An 18,297-nucleotide genomic window follows, 5' to 3' on the forward strand; every position below is an offset into this window, starting at 1 on the left:
GAGTCACGATGTCGCGTTCTCTCTCTTTAACAATGCCTTATCGCCCACTCAGATTCAGGGTTTATCTTGGGCTTAGCTAGTCTTTATTTTTTGTTTGTTTGTTTCTACAAAGGATAAATATACCTTGAAATTTTTTCTTGATTTGTATGAAAAAGACAGCCTTTTTTGTTCCTTTTAGCCTTGTAATACAGTGGCGATTTGTGAATCGAATCCAGAAGCAAATGGCTGCTTTTAAAGAGGTACTCATCTTTTGTTTGCTCTTCTGTAATTGCAAAGTATAATCCGTAAACTGTAAATATTGGGGCTTCTCATATCCGAGAAAAATTAGCATGTGACTTCCCAATTTAATTAGATTTTTATATTAACAAAATCCTCAGTCACTCAAGAGGTCCATGCAATAAACCTTGACAGTCCCCCCTCCCATTGCCCTTCCCGTCCCCAGTCCCACACCTTCCACCTTCAGTGGCCTCAGTGAACACAGGAACGAGAGTGCTGTAAGAATGGTGGGATATGCCATTTGTTTCTTGTCCTGTGTGGGATCACACTGTACCTGTTGGTTTGTGACTTGTTTTCTTACCAGATACTTAGTGGAGATCTTACCATGTCAAGAGATATAGGGGTCATTTTTCATGGCTGCATTTTATTCATAATATTAGTTCTTAAGTTATTTAAACTTCCTTCAACTGGTAGACATTTGGGCTATTATCAGGGCATTCATTTCTTTTTCTTTTTTTAAATGTAAGGAATGGAATATTTTTTTAAATATATTTTATTGATATTTTACAGAGAGGAAGGGAGAGAGATAGAGAGTTAGAAACATCGATGAGAGAGAAACATCGATCAGCTGCCTCCTGCACATCTCCTACTGGGGATGTGCCCGCAACCTAGGTACATGCCCTTGACCGGAATCGAACCCGGGACCGTTCAGTCCGCAGGCCGACGCTCTATCCACTGAGCCAAACCGGTTTCTGCAGGACATTCATTTCTTAAGCTAACTTAAAATTTCCTGTTAAATATTTTTTATATACTTTTTCATTTATTCAATATTGAGCACTGGTGCTACATCAGACAAAAAGACATGAGCCGTACTATCAGGGAGCAGAGAATCTAAAACTTGAAATGGACAGGTGCAAGCCTGCAGTGCTAGGGAAGGAGAGACCAGAGTGGGGAGAGTGGAGGCAGGGCAGGGAAGGACTAGAAGGATTGGCCAGACACAGAAAGGAGGGAAATGCAGTTCTGAGAGAGCAGCAATTGAGACCGACTACACACACATTTGACAGCAGACAAGCAATTCCAATCCTGGAAAAGAGGATGCAAAAGGTGAAACTAAACCCGGAGAGCTGGCCAAAAACCAGATTGTGAAGGGCCTGTTTGTTAGTTTTCTCTGAAGTCCAGTGAGAGGAAGGGAAGTGGTGTTAAGATGCAATGTACACTTTAGTCAGACCATTCTGGAAATGATATGCAATGAATTAGAAGAGGAATGGTCTGGTTGGGAAAGAGCTATAGAATCCGGATGGAGAATGGATTAGGAACCAAGAAAGTGGTGCTGCGGGTGCATCTGAATGGTCTTCAGGAGGGGAGATCCACAGCACAGGGTGACTGAAGGATGGATAGTTGGGGTGGCAGTATGGATTTGGGAATCGTCTGTGAAGGTGTAGTGGAGCTGTGGACCAGATCAGATGGAAAATTCAAAAGAACAGGGAGGTGAAAGAGGCTGGCCACGTGTGGAAACCTGGGAACACCAACATTTAAAGGATCGACAGTGAGAAAAGGAGACTTCAAAGGAATTAGCAAAGGCAGACAGAGACATAAGAGCAAAACCATCAACAGCAAAGCTTCAAGAACAAAGCTGTTTTCAACAATGTACTGCAGAGAAGCCAAATAAGACATGGAAGTAGACACTGCTCATTAGATGTAGCCGCGAAGTTGCTTTGACTTTTTCCCAGGACAGCTCCGGGGAAGCAGTGGCATAGAGGTCAGATTGCAATGGGTTGAGGGAAAGACAGGAGGTGAGCAAGTAGAGCTGATAACATGTAACACTGTCAAGAACTTGGCTGTGAAGAGGGGAAAGGGGTGTTTGCTCTTTGGTTTTATTTTTAACGTAGATATGGCTAGAGTGCACTTAAATGCATGAAGAGTAAGCTGGTAAGAGAAGGAGGTTCAGTGCGGTGACCTTGAGGAAGCAGATGAAGCAGAGAGAGGGAGTGGCACCTCCCTCCACAGCAGTGGGAAGCAGGCCATGGTGGATGTTGGTGCTGGTTGTACATGGGGAGGTGGAAGGTTGAGTGAATTCCGTCCTGCATAATTGCCTCTATGGCTCTCTCATATAGAAATTATCTCCTGTAAAGAAGGGGTGACATTGAGGAGGGGGGCTTGAGGAGTACAGGGAAGCTTTAAAATTGCCACTTAGAGGAATCTCTGAGAGAACAGACAAGGGACACATAGCTTCTTGCCAATATTGAAATCCCGGTTGAGTTGAGAGTTGGGTTATTGTCAGGGCACTCATTTCTTAAGCTAACTTAAAATCTTCTGTTAAATATTTATCACATAATCTTTCATTTATTCAATATTGAACACTGACGATGTGTCTTGTGCTATGTCAGGCAAAAAGGCATAGCTGTCAAGAAGCAGAGTGTCTAAAACGTGGAATAGACACGGGCACGAATGTGTGATGATAGGATCTGTGTGGCTGTGGGGTTGCTCCAGAAGCGCCCAGGAGCTGAAGTAGAGGGTTGCCCATTGACCCTGCTAACCAGGTTTTTAAATCCATTCTTTCTTCTAGGGATTTTTTGAACTAATACCACAGGATCTCATCAAAATTTTCGATGAAAATGAGCTCGAGGTAAGAAACATTTTTACGTTAAAATGGAACTTTGGTGCTCGTTGTTTTTCTCATCGACAGTTTGGCATTTCTGATTGTGTAGCTTCTTATGTGCGGGTTGGGAGATGTCGATGTGAATGACTGGAGAGAACACACCAAGTACAAAAATGGCTACAGCGTCAACCACCAAGTCATCCAGTGGTTTTGGAAGGTAATCGAGAGCTTCTGTTTCCATGAATTACTTTCGATAGATTCGATCATACTTAATTATACTAGCTACTTTCTCATACATAAGATAGAATATAGCCCAGCAAAAGATATCTTTGATTTCGTACTATATACCTCTACCTTCTGGGTATGGTCCCAACCTCCATCCACATTAGTAGGTACTAGTAAGTAAGTAAAATGTTCAGAATCTAGCAAATGGCAGTGATAGCTAAAATAGGCACTTAGTTTCTTATTGAAGAAGGGACTCTTCCAGAGAACCTGTAACAAACTGCAGTGTATTGTCTAGGACTCCTACATGGCTCCTTTTAATGTGATTTTCAGTCGTATGGAGAAATGTGTATACCATTCAATAAGTATAATTTTTTAAAAACCACGACTCACATCTGAGAAGAAATTTTTGTCACTTTATTAGGCTTACTCTCCTATAAGCCTTGGAAATAAGGTTTTCAAGAACTTTGTAAATGACCCATAAACACAAGCTTAACTAAAAGGAACATGCAGATTTACTGAGTGGTCAGTACTGCTCTAACTAAATTCAGACAGTATACTTTTCAGGATAGTTTTGGTGCCTTTTTTCCAATGATAGTCCTAAATGCTGTTTTTATGTTATTCAGGCTGTTTTAATGATGGATTCAGAAAAAAGAATAAGATTACTTCAGTTCGTCACTGGCACGTCTCGAGTGCCTATGAATGGATTTGCCGAACTATACGGTAAGCGTTTTCCATCAGCATTTAAAAATGGGACAGTGCCAGTTGTCTTTGTCATGGCTGATTAGTCCTCAAGCCTCTGTCCTTCATACAGACGTTTAGCTTAATAAACAAGATTTTTAAATGATTTAATTAGATACATTCAAGTAGGCCAAAATATATGTACACCTTCTAATGAGATAGTAAAGGAGAAAACTGGGACATGAAATGACTTGAGTTACTTTCCCTCCTTGAATTTTAAATTTCTCCTTCCAATACAGAAAAAGCGTTGCCTGTAGTGTGAGTTTAGGGCAAGTTCCACAGAGTGTTAGTAAGTGTGCAACAAACAGCAAAGAGTGTCAGAAGAATACGTACGGGGAAATACTGGACTAAACAAAGTTAAACTGGTTCCTTTGGGTCTTCTTCAGCCTTTACTGGGGGGAAAAAAAGCAGATTTTCCAAAGTTACTCGGTCATGGAATCCTTGGGGCAGAGCGGGGCGGGGCAGGATTTGGAGGGTGGAGAGTCTCATTAGGCTACTCTTTCTCAGCCCTGTGGGATATGGACACTGGGGATAAGAATGCACCTATCTCTTGCTATTCAGAATAACTATTCATTAAGTTTTCTATAAAGTGAAATTCTGTGCTCTTTTTTTTTAAATCCTCACCCGAGGATATTTTTCCATTGATTTTTAGAGAGAGTGGAAGGGGGGGAGGGGAGAGAGAGAGAGAGAGAAATATCGGTGTCTCACATTGATCGGTTGTCTCCCACAAGCACCCCGGCCAGGGCAGAGGATAGAGCCTGCAACCAAGGTACATGCTCTTGACTGGAATCAAACAGGACCCTTTAGTCCACAGGCCAGTGCTCTATCCACTGAGCAAAACTGGCCAGGGCTAAAGTGAAATTCTATATAGCCTATCAAACTATTTTCTGGTCTATTAACCTCATAGCTCTAGAGCTGTGTTTTGTTATTAAAAAAAAGAAGGAGAAGGAGAAAGAAGAAAAAAGAAGTACTGTTTCTGATACAGAGCACAGCAATTTGTCTCCTATCTTAACATATTGTTTATGGGAATTACATTTATTTGCTTTTAGAGATCCCAAGGCTGGCCAGGTAGCTCAGTTGATTAGAATGTCGTCGCAATACACCAAGGTTGTGGGTTTGATCCCCAGTCAGGGCACATACAAGAGTCAACCAGCGTGATAGGTGGACAAGAAATCAGTGTTTCTCTCTCTGTCTGTCCCTCTCTTTCACTAAATAAATAAAGAAAGCAAGAAGAACAAGTCATTCAGAGAAAGTATTGCCAAGAGTAGAGTCCCACTCAGAGCAACAAAGATTAGACTTGTCCAGGGAAGGGGAAGTCGGGGACTGCTGCCTAGGTGGTTGCTAGGCTGACTTTCTGGGCATATAGAAAGCTCCTGTGGCCTGATGGGATTGCTAACCCCCTCTGTCTCCTCCTTGGAAAACCTGATATTGTTAAACTTCATTTATATTTGCTGGCAAAACCTATCAAGCTGCTGCCACTTTTTTAGAACAAGCATGTCAAACTCACAGCCCACGGGCCGCATGCCTCGTTTATTTGGCCCGTGTTGGCCTTTGAGTTTGCCATGCTTGATCTAGAACAGTGATGGCGAACCTATGACACGCGTATCAGAGGTGACACGCGAACTCATTTTTTTTGGTTGATTTTTCTTTAAATGGCTTCTAAATATATAAAATAAATATCAAAAATATAAGTCTTTGTTTTGCTATGGTTGCAAATATCAAAAAATGTCTATATGTGACACGGCACCAGAGTTAAGTTAGGGTTCTTCAAAATGCTGACACGCCGAGCTCAAAAGGTTCGCCATCACTGGTCTAGAATAACCAGCCACAGTGAGAAGAATGAGAGGGAGCTTTGCCGCTAGTCAGTGTGCTCATTCCCTGCCTAATTGCGTTTCTTGGCATTTGTCTTCCTGGTGTTTCACCTGACTCCCTTTCCTGCCTCTCCTGCTCTGCTGTAGCCATTCCCTAGAGGAAATCATGGCAAACACCCTTTTCATCTCTACCTCCGTTTCCCTCTTCTCTGCATCCAGGCCTATAGGCATCCACTGATTTCACAAACTTTGGAATTTGGGGAAAATATCCCACACACAGAGCCAAGATGTATTAGAATATAAATTCAAGTTACTTTGTATTTACAAAGGACAATGTTGCTACAAAATATTAATATTACTATGTGATATTATCTAGCCAATGAAAAGTATGTTGAGTGTATATAGATTGACTTAGAAGGAGTCTTCCCAATGGATTGTTCAGGTGAGAGAATCAAGAGGCTGGGAAATAGATTAGACTTCCTATTCTGGAAAACAAATGATGACAAAAGCACTAACGTGTTAACTGTGAACATAATTGTGATGTGTGAAAAGCAATGCTTTTTGAGAAAACAGGATGGAGAAAAGTATGGAAGGTTACATGTTGGGTTGTCAGCATTGATTCCCTGGGCGGTTGGAGAATGTTCAGGATTAGAGGAGGAAGAAGCTAAGTGAAAACACCAAAGGAAAAAAGAGTTTCTAGAAATATCCATAATAGAAGGAAAATGTAGTATGTGTAACGTAATCACATTCTATTTATATGCACATACACAAAAGATTCATGATGGGATGTTTACTCAGATTTAATAGTGGAATTTGAGGTGATTTTTACATCATATTTTTCTTGGTTTAATTTTTGCAGTAAATTTTATAATCAGAAAAATTAAAGCTGTTTCCAGTGGGACACCTAAAAAAAAAGAAAATGCTTGTTTTCTCTGTGTCCCTGTGAAGGAGGCGGGCTACAGAAATGCAGGGTGCCCTGGCCAGTGTGGCTCCGTTGGTTGGGCTTCATCCTATGCACTGAAAGGTGCCTCTTTGATTCCTGGTCAGGGCACCTGTCTGGTTGCAGGCTCCACCCCTGATTGAGGATGTGCAGGGGGCAGCCGATTGATGGTCCACTCTCACATCAGTGTTTCCCCTCCTTCTCCCTTCCTCTCTCTCTCAAAATCAATTTAAAAATCTTTTTTAAAAGGAGAATAAAAAGAAATGCGGGACTAGGTGCAAAAGCACCTTGGGACATCTCACCCCAGGGGCAGGGTGATTCAGTGGAAAAGGAATCCTCATTCCATGGCTGGGCAATAAAACCTTCAAGCATAGGACAGCCTTCATTTCTTTTGAGTTTTAAAAAACTAGATGAGTTCTCTGTGTGTTTAAGTTCTACAACAGAAAACGTGAGTTGTGAAATGCCTAGGGTTTCCTGTAAAAAGTAAATGAAACCAAAGCAGCTCTTCTTCCTTACAGGCTCAAACGGACCACAGTCTTTTACAGTTGAACAGTGGGGCACCCCTGAAAAGCTGCCAAGGGCCCATACGTGGTAAGCAGATTCTTACACTCTGAGAGAACAAGTTCTCAGAGAGCAAAGTTCTTTTGGTACAGAAGGCCCCTCTGTGCTATGGAGGAGGAGGAGCTGGGGGAGGGAAGGGAGGAGGAGGAAGGGGAAGAGGAGGAGGAGGAAGAAAAGGAGACAGCAACACCAACCCAAGGTAGGTTGGAGTTTGAAGTCCAGGTAGCTGCACATTGGAGATGCAACGTCAACTGTTGACCCTGTGTTGCCTCCATCGCATGAATGATGGGTCATGCCAAGAGGGTAGAACATTGCCTTTCGGAGGTTAAAGTGACAGAGGAACCCAGACATTGGTGGTGGGGGAAGGAGGACGTTACCCAGAAGTCCTGGGCAGAGTCCATGCCTAGAGCGCAGTCCTGTATCTTCATTCCCCCACAGTGATGACACGTCCTTTATACTCGCTTTGTCGGTGTCTGCCATAACCAGTTCCTCTCTGTTTTTCAGCTTTAATCGACTGGACTTGCCACCCTATGAATCATTTGAAGAATTATGGGATAAACTTCAGGTGGCGATTGAGAACACTCAGGGTTTTGATGGAGTTGATTAGATTACAAGTAACAGTCTAGGGTGTTTTACTGCCACGTTTTTGTAAGCAACATCTTGACTTAAAATTTTCCGGGGAACTACTAAAACTTAGCCATTGATTCTTCCCAGATATTGGAGAAAATCACAGAAATGCTTTAGGAGAAATAGCGTGACGACTTTACCAGTATTTCATCCCCTTTAAAAGAATGTGTTGCATTTACACAGTTGTTTCATTCTGTCTTTAGACTTCACACTCCAGGACCTAAGTCCTTTGTGCCTGAAATAGTGAATGTGTCCTTAACATTTACCTCTTTTCCAGTATTCGCCAGGCAGTCAGTCCTTTCTTAAACTACTGAAATGATAACTGTGAAATATTTGTGATAAGTGTCATGTGTGAAGCGTTTGATGCTTTTTGAGAAGGAAAACCCAAATTTGGAAAAGGAGACTTAAAAATTGAGTAAACCACACTATATTTAGTGCTGCCTACAGTTATTTATTGCTCTGTAGACCTACCTAATGCACCGTAATGCCCAGATTTTTGGAACAACCTTGGAAAGTGTGTTACTATATTTTTAGTCAGCTGACTCACTGGCAATAACAACAACAAAAATGGTTTACTTCTTCATTTTAGAAGTATTTGGTTTTTGTTCATATGTGGTTTTGCTCAACAAAGTGGTGTATAAGACGTGAAGCAAATTCAGATTTGCAGAGGGTGGAAAGTATTAACGCCGTCCTCTTGCCTCCATATCCTTATGGTTGGTTCATCGGAGCAGTCATCACTCTCATGTTGTAGTTTAGTTCAAAGAATTCCTTCTTCCCGCAGTAAGCTGAAGCTCCACAAAGCAGTATTTCTCAGTGTGTCTCGAAGAGCTAAGTTCAATGTATAGTACTTGCCGTTACTAGACACTCTTTACACTTGCACAATTATGTAGTAACTCTATGTTTACAGGGTTTATTATGTTTACACATGAAGCTAATTCCTGTAGTTGCCTTTTTATATTTTTAGTATGTCACTTTAGTCATAAAACCAAATAATTTGTTAAAAAGTAACCAAAGAATAGCTATAATGCATAATTTGTATTAAATTTATTACCACATTTCTTAATGCTTTTTAAAAAAATATACTGTTTACTTTGAAAGTGACGATGTTTTACTATAACTCCCAAACTCTTTAGCAAAATGTTACAGATAGAATCCTACTTGAATCAAATTCAAGTACCTGACAACCACCTCCATCCCACAAACGCGTATGAAATGTCTGCTGTGCACATCACACTGTGCGAGGCCCTGGGTGAGAGCCGTCAGCTCCCGAGAAATCTAGCTCAGCCCTCATCCGCAGGAACTCACCGCATGTGAAAGCATTTTTACACCCTCAGCGAAGGGGTGAGCAGAACAAGGCGGAAGGGAAAGTGTCTCCATGTGCCTGCCAAGCAGCGCACCAAGACTGTGTTTCCATCAGAATGATTCTATAGAAAACACTCTTGCGAAAAGTTAAACCTGTTTCTCAATATGGTATCTTGGGGATTTAGGAATCATTGTAAATATCATATAAGTGTTATGAATCCTCTTAAATACATATATGTACATATCCTCTGAGAGTTGTAAGAGGTGCTTCTGGCTATTGGTTTCAGTTGGTTGGTATAATAAGATGGTTACCTGCTGGCCCCTGGTAGAGATCTCGCACGTGACAGTAGCAAAACCACTTTCCAAACAGCTCAGCTTCGGGGAAGGAACTCACAGGTCACTGCACTCTGGGTTTCATCTCCACTTGGGCTAACCAGCGTTCAGGCAAGATCAGCAGGCAGGTGTAGTCCGTAATTTTTATCACCCACCTGCTGTTTAAACTGAAGCAACTTATTCAACCTCTCTGGGCTCCCTGTTTCGTCACCTGTCAGATGGGAATCATCGTGCCCACCCTGAGCGCCACGTCAGATGGCCGTTTCGGAGAGGTGTCTTGTAAAGTATTCTACAAGCAGAAGATGCTTTGTGTCGGCCGTCAGATTTTGTCAAATCAGGCGTGGACACTCACTGTACTCCCAAAGAAGGATCTCTTTATTTAAAAATAAACGGACTGCTAATAGACAAGGAAGTAGGAACATCTCTGATACCGAATACATACACACATACATGCATACATATGTTTATCGATGCATGAGTCTTACCATCAGAATCCATTGTCTCCACGTCAGCAACGTAATTAACATGGGCCAGTCAATTTTGGAATGTTCTCATTATGTAGAACTGAATGTGAAAACTAGTTTTGTTAAAACAGAATTTTCCCACCTGCGTGCTTAAATGTCACTTCTGTAAAATACCGTAGCCGATATCAGAGCTTGAGAAAATATGAAGCTCGCTGTTCATCTGGATGATCCTGTAATAAGACCAGGGTGTTAATAAGACCGGACTCACCCCCACCAGCCCCCAGCCACAGGCCATCATCCCCCTGTCTCCCCGCGGAGGGCTGACAGTCTGGGAGGAACCTGTCTCCAGCAGCACAGACAGAACAGCATCTCTCATGCATCCTCTGGCTGGAGAGTAGGTAGGGTCATTTTCTTAAAGCAAGGAGATCATATTTTTCTAGAAATGATAAGCACACAATTTTAGCCTGTATTTTCTCTGTAATCAAACAAATTTTAACATCGACATAAAATTGTATTACAAATGCGTTTCCTCCTAACTGAAATGTAAATGCTATTTGTTTTCATTCTTTATTTATAATACTAAAATTATTCCATATAATTATTAAGTTAAACACAATTTGTCTGATTCTAAGCCATTTGACCTTGTTTTTAAAAATCCAATATGGTAAAATCTATATATATCAAGATTAGTGTATCAACATTTATTGAATACTTTAAAGTATAAAATCATTTTTTTAAGATCTTGATGCCTCAAATAAAGTTCTATTCTCATTAAAAAAACAAACAAAACAAAACTGTGATTCCTTTTAAATAGAAATGCCTCCAAGCCAGTGTTCTGGGTGACGTCTCCTGGCCTAGTTCTTTGCAGCAGCACAGATGGGACAGTTCTTGAATTCTGCGTTTATATCTGATGAACTAACATCATTACATATTATACACTATTCACCATAGGTAGTCTCCACTTTACAAGCAGGTCATGTTCCAAAAGTCTGGTTGTTAGCGAGATATCCAGAAGACAAAATAATAAAGTTACAAATGGACTGGATTTCAGGCACTGCCTGCTGGTCATTAAAAAGGCCAGCCTTGAACCTAACCGTGGTCGACACCATCGTTTCTAGGAGAAGAGTTCTGAGAGTTAATTCAGAACTGGGGACCTTTGCCTCATTCGTCTCGGGCACCTGGAAGTTTCCCAGCTCGAAAGGAATCCACTCCCCTCCCTGCGCCAGCCTTCTGTTTCTGCTAAAATCCAGAGATTCCTTGGGACTCAGGCCACCGCCTTCTCTGCTTCCACCCCTCTCCTCGGGTGCTAACCGGCTCTAGCATTGGCTAGCCCACACCATGCATCACCTAAAGACAAAGGGCTTCCGTAGCTTTTCGTTTTTGAAAGTTAAAGATGATCACTACGTTAGCACCCGGAGTAGGTGCTGCTAGTCTCTCCTGCACTCGATTCCATGCCGTCCCTCCAGCCCCCGACAGTGTTTCCTTTCGGTCAACAAATCCGATCAGGTTGCTCTACAGTCAAAACTCCTCTGGGGGCCCTCAGAGCCAGAAACAATGCAGCCCAAACCTGCTGGCATGAAATGCAGTCTGTCCTCTGCATGAGCTCCACCTTCTGTCATCCTCACTCCGGCACTGGTGCTCCACCCTCTCCAGCCCCTAATCATCTCAGAGTGTCCGGTGCCTGCTTTCCTCCCTCACTTGAGAAATCACTCCTTTCGGGCCAGTGGAAAGGGGCCGTTTGATATTTACTTGCATGAATGGCATTTCAATGGTATTGCAGTTCTTTTTTTTTTACATAATTGACTCCCACACCCTTTTGGGTAGCTTGAGAACAAAGACTACTTTGTATACATCTTTTTAATATGTTCATTTACCAACACATAAATATTTGATAAATTGACGATCTGATGAGTACTGTTTGTGTATACAGTCCATGCAATGCACATGCTCTGAGCACCAGTGTCCCCAGCACTGTACACTGTACAACATGCAGGAAGTTCCGTGTTTAGGGGGACATTGGGGTCTAAATAAATACACACACGGGGGGGGGGGGGACTTGAGTGAGATCCTGCTGAGAGCCCAGGTCTGCAGTAAACATTTAAGTGTATCCCATTTAATCTTCATGAAAACTCAGCGAGGCAGGTTTTATAGGCTCAAGAAGGGCAAGAAATTCACCTGAGGCAACACAGCTTGCACACTCAGTGGGTTATGAACTACAACAACAACAAAAACTATGGAACCCTGCAAACAAATTACCAAGGTGTACTAGTATTTGTTTTCTATTGCTGCATAACAAATTCCGTACTATAAATTTAGCAGCTGAAATCAACACCCACTTTTTTTTATCGATTTCAGAGAGGAAAGGAGATGGGGAGAGAGAGAGAAACATCAACGAGAGAGAATAATTGACTCACTGCCACCAGCATGCCCCCTACTGAGGACTGAGCCTGCAATCCTGGCGTGTGCCCCCTCAGGAAATGACCTGTGATCTCCTGGTTCAGAGGTTGATGCTCAACCACTGAGCCACGCTGGCAGAGCACAGCACCCATTTTTTATCTCACAGGTCAGTAGCTTAGAGTCTACGTGGGCTCAGCTGGGTTCTTTGCTATGGTCTCACTCGGCCAAAGTCAAGTTGTCAACCAGTTGGGCTCTTAGCTGCTTCCATGATACCTTCAGGTTGTTGACAGAACCCAAATCCTTGTGGCTTAGGTCCCCATTTTTTGGCTGGCTGGCAGCTGGAGCCACTCTAAACTTCTAGATGCCACATACATTCGTCATCACTTGGCTCCCTCTATCATTCAGTCCTTATGCCCAGGGTCTCCCCTGTGTCCCCTCCTGTGTAACCTTCTGCCACCGGGTAGAGAGGGTTCTCTAGTTTTCAAGACTCACGTGAATAGATGAGGCCCGCCCCGATAATCTCCCCTTTCGAGGACCACTGTGCCATAGGCGTGACAAGCAGGGAAAAGAGGTCTTCGCGCATTCACAGGTTGCATGGATTGGGGGCTTAGAACCCTTGGGGACAATTCCTAGAAATGTTGCTTCCCGCATAATGTAAGCATAGCAACAGATTATGGAGATTCGGTTTGAAAAGCACTTAAATATGTCTAATTTTAGAGCGCCCAGTTCCGTTTTTCATTCTCAGCCAATGAAAGGCAAGATAAACTGATGCTAATATCAGCCAGTAGGATTCAGCCACAGCTCCGTCGATTCACACGTCACTGTCCTCAGAGGAGCCGCTGGTCTGTGTTTTTCTCAGCAGCATCGAGGTTGAATTGGCCTGAAATTAGATTCAACTCATCCTTAGGAGAGTCCTTATTATTTACACAGAAATGAAAGGCCACAGCTGCTCTCTTTATTTATTTAAAGGGTTGGTATTCTTTCCAATGAAATCAGGTTCTGGATAATGACATGGGTGCAAATCAAAATAGAACCAAGAAGGGAAGAAAGCCGTTTACAGCCCACAGTGGCTGGTCATTTCATCCTTCAGTCTCCAGGAAGGAAGGTGAACAAATGCCCTGGTCCCTAGAAGGCCCTGGGCAATCAGGCAAGTCTGGAGCAGAGTTTTCTCTTTGGAAAGCTAATCAGAGATTAAAGCCATAACTGTAGGTTCATGAACATACTCGGCTCATCATTTAGATTCTCATTTAATTTCTCTTATGAAAAATAGTCAATTATTAGCAAGGCAAATGCCATGCCTTCCTGAGAGTTTTCTGTAACATATATTTTATAAATGAGAAACGCAAGCATATTCTCTCAAATTAATATGAAGTAATGAGCACAGTGATCTAAGGGTAACTTCAGTTCAAACAAACCTGATTTTCAGTGGTGCTGGAGTTGAAAACTAGGATCCAAATGAATGACTTCGTTAAACTCTGTCATTGGGCATTAGACCAAGTGCAGCATAAAGATTCTTCCAGATTTACCCAGCCAGTATGGTTCAGCGGTTGAGCTTCGACTCAGGAACCAAGAGGTCTGTGGTTCGATTCCGGGTCAGGTCACATGCCCAGGTCGTGGGCTTGATCCCCAGTAGGGGGCATGCAGGAGGCAGCAGATCAAATCAACGATGTTCCTCTCTCATCGATGTTTCTATTTCTCTCCCTTCCTCTCTTTCTAAAAATCAATAAAAACATTATATATATAAAGATTCTTCCAGACTTGATGCTGGTGAAATATCTTATGGTCATCCAAAAATCCAACAGGGTGACCAAGTTCTCAGTGATAAATGAGTAGTTGCCAACTGGGTTTCCTTTTTCAGTACTGCTGCTTGTTGGAATGGTGTATTGCTTGTGCATATATATGTTGATGGCGGGCTTTAAGCTATGAGGAATTCTGTCACGTTTTATCCTTGTCTTCAAAAGAAGTGTGAGAAGGGGAAAAAGAAAGCTCTATGAACTCAGTCCCTACCAGGATTCAATATCTGTGGTTATTGAGACTCAGCTTACATACTTGTCCCATTGGCATCTGGGGACAATGTAGATAGGAATTGGGGGTTATCGTCAAGATCTCTAATAAGTAATTTAAGCATTGCCAGGGCAGGAAAGACGAAACATGTAGCACCTCCTGCAAACCTTTGGAAGGTGTATGAGGACATATTTAAGTCCTCATTCTGAGCCAAGCCTGTCCAATAGAAATATAATGTAGGTGACATCTATAATTTTAGGTTTGCTAGAAGCACATTTTTTAAAAGGAAGAGCTAAGTAAATTTACTGATAAGAATATATTTTATTTAACACACATATTTAAAATGTTACCATTTCAGCACGTGATCAATATAAGGTTGTTAATGAGGTGTTTTTCATTTTTTGGTACTAGGTCTCCAAAGGCATTATATGTATTTGCATTTTATGCATACAGCATATCTCAACTCAGAATTGGCCACCTTTCAAATAGGCACATACGGCTGCGGCCATATTGGACAATGGGAATCGTGGCTGCAGGTCATGCTTTGACACAGCAAAAGGGAACTGAGAAGCAGCTAGACGGGGCTCTCCGGGTGATGTGCTAAATTAGCCTGCTTCCTCCAGGCAACTCCAGAGACTTGGAAGAAGTTCCTCCCGGAGCGCCAACTATGGAAAGCTGAACCACATCCTAGACCAGCGGTTCTCAACCTGTGGGTCGCGACCCTTTTGGCATTCGAACGACCCTTTCACAGGGGTCGCCAAAGACCATCCTGCATATCAGATATTTACATTACGATTCATAACAGTAGCAACATTACAGTTATGTAGTAGCAACGAAAATAATTTTATGTTTGGGTCACAACATGAGGAACTGTATTTAAAGGGCCAGAAGGTTGAGAACCACTGTCCTAGACCATTGTTCTGTGGCAATTCCAAAGTTTACATTTAGGAGCTTAGGGATGGTGGTCTGGTTGAGAGGGGAGCTGTATTTACACTGTAAGCACACTGTTTCCGCTTAGATTGTATGTTTCCTAAGGATGGCTTGGGAGAGATCTGATGCAGATGGTGGGGAGGGAAGCTAAATCCCCAAGTCACCCCTGAGGCCTGCTCCCCAGTGCTGAGGTTGTCCCCAGCAGCGATACTGAGGGAGCCCCGTTCTGAAGGTCATGGAAGCTGGGGCAGAAGCCAACAGATGGGAATCGTTGGCACTAGCGCCCTCTGTGAAGCGCTAGATCTAGGACCTTGGTAGATCATCACCAGAACAGGCTAGGGGGCCAGGGAATGGGGTGGTTTATCAGAAAGAAACAGCCAGAAATGGGAGGGCGACAGTGAGGCTGGACAACCCCGAGGGTAGGGCCACTGCAGAGGAAGGAACTCTGTGGGGTCGCAGGGGGTCACCTGGGAGAGAACCTCTTTGACACTGGGGGGAAGGCAGACTGTGGGAGAGACATCTGTTTGTTTTCTCTGGTGCAAAGAGAATAACAAAATGCGATCAGGAGGCTAATAGAGTGCAGATGGAGAACCTCTGGCTGAGAGCTCAGTCCAGCGAAAGGCTTTGAACTGGAACCAGCCTCTCATTTTCAGCAGTGCGTGTGGCCCACGAAGAAGAAAGAGTGAAATACAACAAGAGACTCCTCAGGGATAATTATGAGTCACCCCCGGCGGGTGAAAACCCAGTGGTTACATGGGGCTGGAGAAACTGTAAGGGTTTGATCGTGAAAGGCCTTACATTCGATGCAAAGGAATCTGGTCAGTGGGAGCAATTCAAAAGTCACAAACCAAAGAATGCGTGATGTGGTATGAACTTGGGAGAGCTCCTGGTGCCTGTTTAGGGTGGCAAGACGGGGGGCAGGTGCTAGTTGCAGCGCATTCCAGTGACACAGGTGAGATGGTCGCATCTGAGCGCAGGTAGAGACACTGGTGTGGAAAGAGGCGGGGAGGTTGAACTGGCCCGGTTGTTGGTAGAGAGGGGCGAGGAGGGAGAAGGCAGGCATCCAGGCTGCACGCACTGTGACGTCCAGGTGGGAGCAGCTGGCCAGGTGCCGGTGCTGCCGCTGGAGCTGAAACGGGGGGGCTATTGACGTTGCAGGTGTGGCCTCCAAGGGGAGGCATCTGTGGCAGTTAAGGGTCTAAAGGGGGTAGAGGTCTGGAGGTTACCAGCAAAGAGCTGTGAGCCTGTGAGGCCACAGTACATGTGCAGCAAACCAAGGGAGCTTCTCTGAGTCATCAACATCATTTCTGATGAGTTAATTTTCAGATACTTCGTATTTAATTGAATACGTGGTTTGGGGGAAGATGACAAACAGTATACTTGTGTTTTTTCTAGCCAAAACCAAGCTTTTAGTTCCCCCCACCACCACCACCACCACTCTTTTTTAGGTATCCCAGGACCTGTAATTATTATTTTCAACAGATACACTTTTTAAAAAATTTTTTTATTTGTTAACCTTCACCCGAGGATATGTTTTTCATTGATTCTAGAGAGAGAAAGGGAGAGGGAGAAAGAGAGAGAAACATTGATCGGTTGCATCCTGTACTTGACCTGACCGGAGATTGAAGCCACAACCTGGGGATCGTGCTGCCTGGAATCCAGCCCATGACCTGTCAGCGCACAGGACGACACTCTAGCCAACTGAGCCACGCCAGCCAGGGCAGGACCTGTGATTATTACCAACAATTTTCTCTACTGGGTGCTCCCTGCTCCTCCATATGTGGGCACACACCTGAGCCAGATGCCTGTGGGTGACCCGGGCTCCCACCCCCACTTCGCCTGGGCCAGGCCTCATTTCACTTTGCTCCATCCCATCCCAGACCCTGCCTGTGCCCCCACCCCCACCCCTCTGAGAATTTGGCCCCCTCCTCTGCACTTTAGCATCCAGGTGCCAGGAGGCTGGGAACCCTGGGCACTCCAGCCCCACGTGCGGGTCACTTCACGGATGGGAAACAGCTGCTGCTGCACGAGGGAGCGGGTGGGCGGGGACACGGAAACAGGACAGGAGGCCGAGGAGGGAGAAGCGCAGGGAGCAGGGGCCCGGGACCCGGGGAATCCTGGGGAAGAGGAGGTAGAGACTGGGCGTGAGTTAGGGAGCGGGGAGCAGGCTGCACCGCAGGGATGGGACCAAGGCCGGTGTCACAAGCAGCCACCGGAGGGAACCTGGCAGCTCCAGGACAGAGCGCAGGTAAGGGGCCAAGCCCAGGGGGGTGAAAAAGCCCCTCCTCTCTACCTTGGTACCCCAATGACCCCGATGCCCCAAGTGACTGAACTTAGGTCCCTCTCAGGGCTGGCCTCCCAGCAGGAGTGGTGAGATTCCAGGGCAACTGGGTATATGCCTCTCCCCCCACACACACCTTTTTGCTGATGACTGAACTTATCTTAAAAGCAAATAGGACCTTTCATTTCCACACGTAAAAGGCTGAAGTTATAATACAAAGGGGGAAGTTTCCTGACCCCGAATGTGTTCACAGTAAAGTGCCGGTGACAGGGGGAACCTGTCCCAGCCCTGAGAGAGGCGAAGGAGACACCTCCCCGCTGGAAAGGGCCCTGGAACGGGAGCTGAGGGCCTGGAGGACGGAATTCCCAGCCTCGCCCTTGTCTCCTGGGCCCGGGTCACCGAGACCAGCCTCGGCGCCGGAGGCCTGGCCAGCGGAGGTCCTGGTGCGGGCAGGGTGGTCCTGGGCAGGGTCCCTGCTTGCGCATCTCATCTGTGAGGTCACTGGACTGTTGTGTGGAAGCGATTCACCGTCTCCACGCGGCAAAGGCTTCCCAGTGCTGAGTTCCCGGAGGAGCTGGCTGTTCGTGGGCAGGGGCTCAGAGAACAGATACGCTTACGAGCGAAGGGACAGATGGAACGGGAGGCTTTCTTCCCGGTGTCGATTCCCTACTTTAAACTAACGGGCGCCCCTCCCTGATCTACAGCATCTTTTCCAGAGTGACAGCACCTCTCCCTTTGGCTCAGCTCCTCCTCCATCTCCTCCGCCTCCCCTGCCGCCATGTGGGGACGGCTCCCTTCCCATGTCTGTCTGTCTGCCCGGGGATGGGGCTTGGAAGTCATTTCAGCTGGTGGAGCCCCATTTCTCCGCC

The 18,297-nt window shown here is 44.7% G+C and overlaps 1 protein-coding gene across 1 annotated transcript in view; it reads left to right on the forward strand.

Annotated features, from left to right (window-relative positions):
- The window catches only part of NEDD4 (neural precursor cell expressed, developmentally down-regulated 4, E3 ubiquitin protein ligase), a 68,237-nt gene extending 58,966 nt beyond the window's left edge, over positions 1-9,271 (forward strand). Inside the window, exons 17-22 of the mRNA XM_006774752.2 lie at positions 179-239; positions 2,783-2,842; positions 2,925-3,032; positions 3,664-3,760; positions 7,048-7,120; positions 7,595-9,271. Of these exons, the coding sequence (XP_006774815.1) occupies positions 179-239; positions 2,783-2,842; positions 2,925-3,032; positions 3,664-3,760; positions 7,048-7,120; positions 7,595-7,697 (502 nt within the window). The 3' untranslated portion in view covers positions 7,698-9,271. The remainder of the gene's footprint in view (positions 1-178; positions 240-2,782; positions 2,843-2,924; positions 3,033-3,663; positions 3,761-7,047; positions 7,121-7,594) is intronic.
- Positions 9,272-18,297: the final 9,026 nt, after the last annotated feature.

This window comes from Myotis davidii, unplaced genomic scaffold (genome assembly GCF_000327345.1).
Source record: "Myotis davidii unplaced genomic scaffold, ASM32734v1 scaffold508, whole genome shotgun sequence".
In the NCBI taxonomy this organism is placed as follows: domain Eukaryota; kingdom Metazoa; phylum Chordata; class Mammalia; order Chiroptera; family Vespertilionidae; genus Myotis; species Myotis davidii.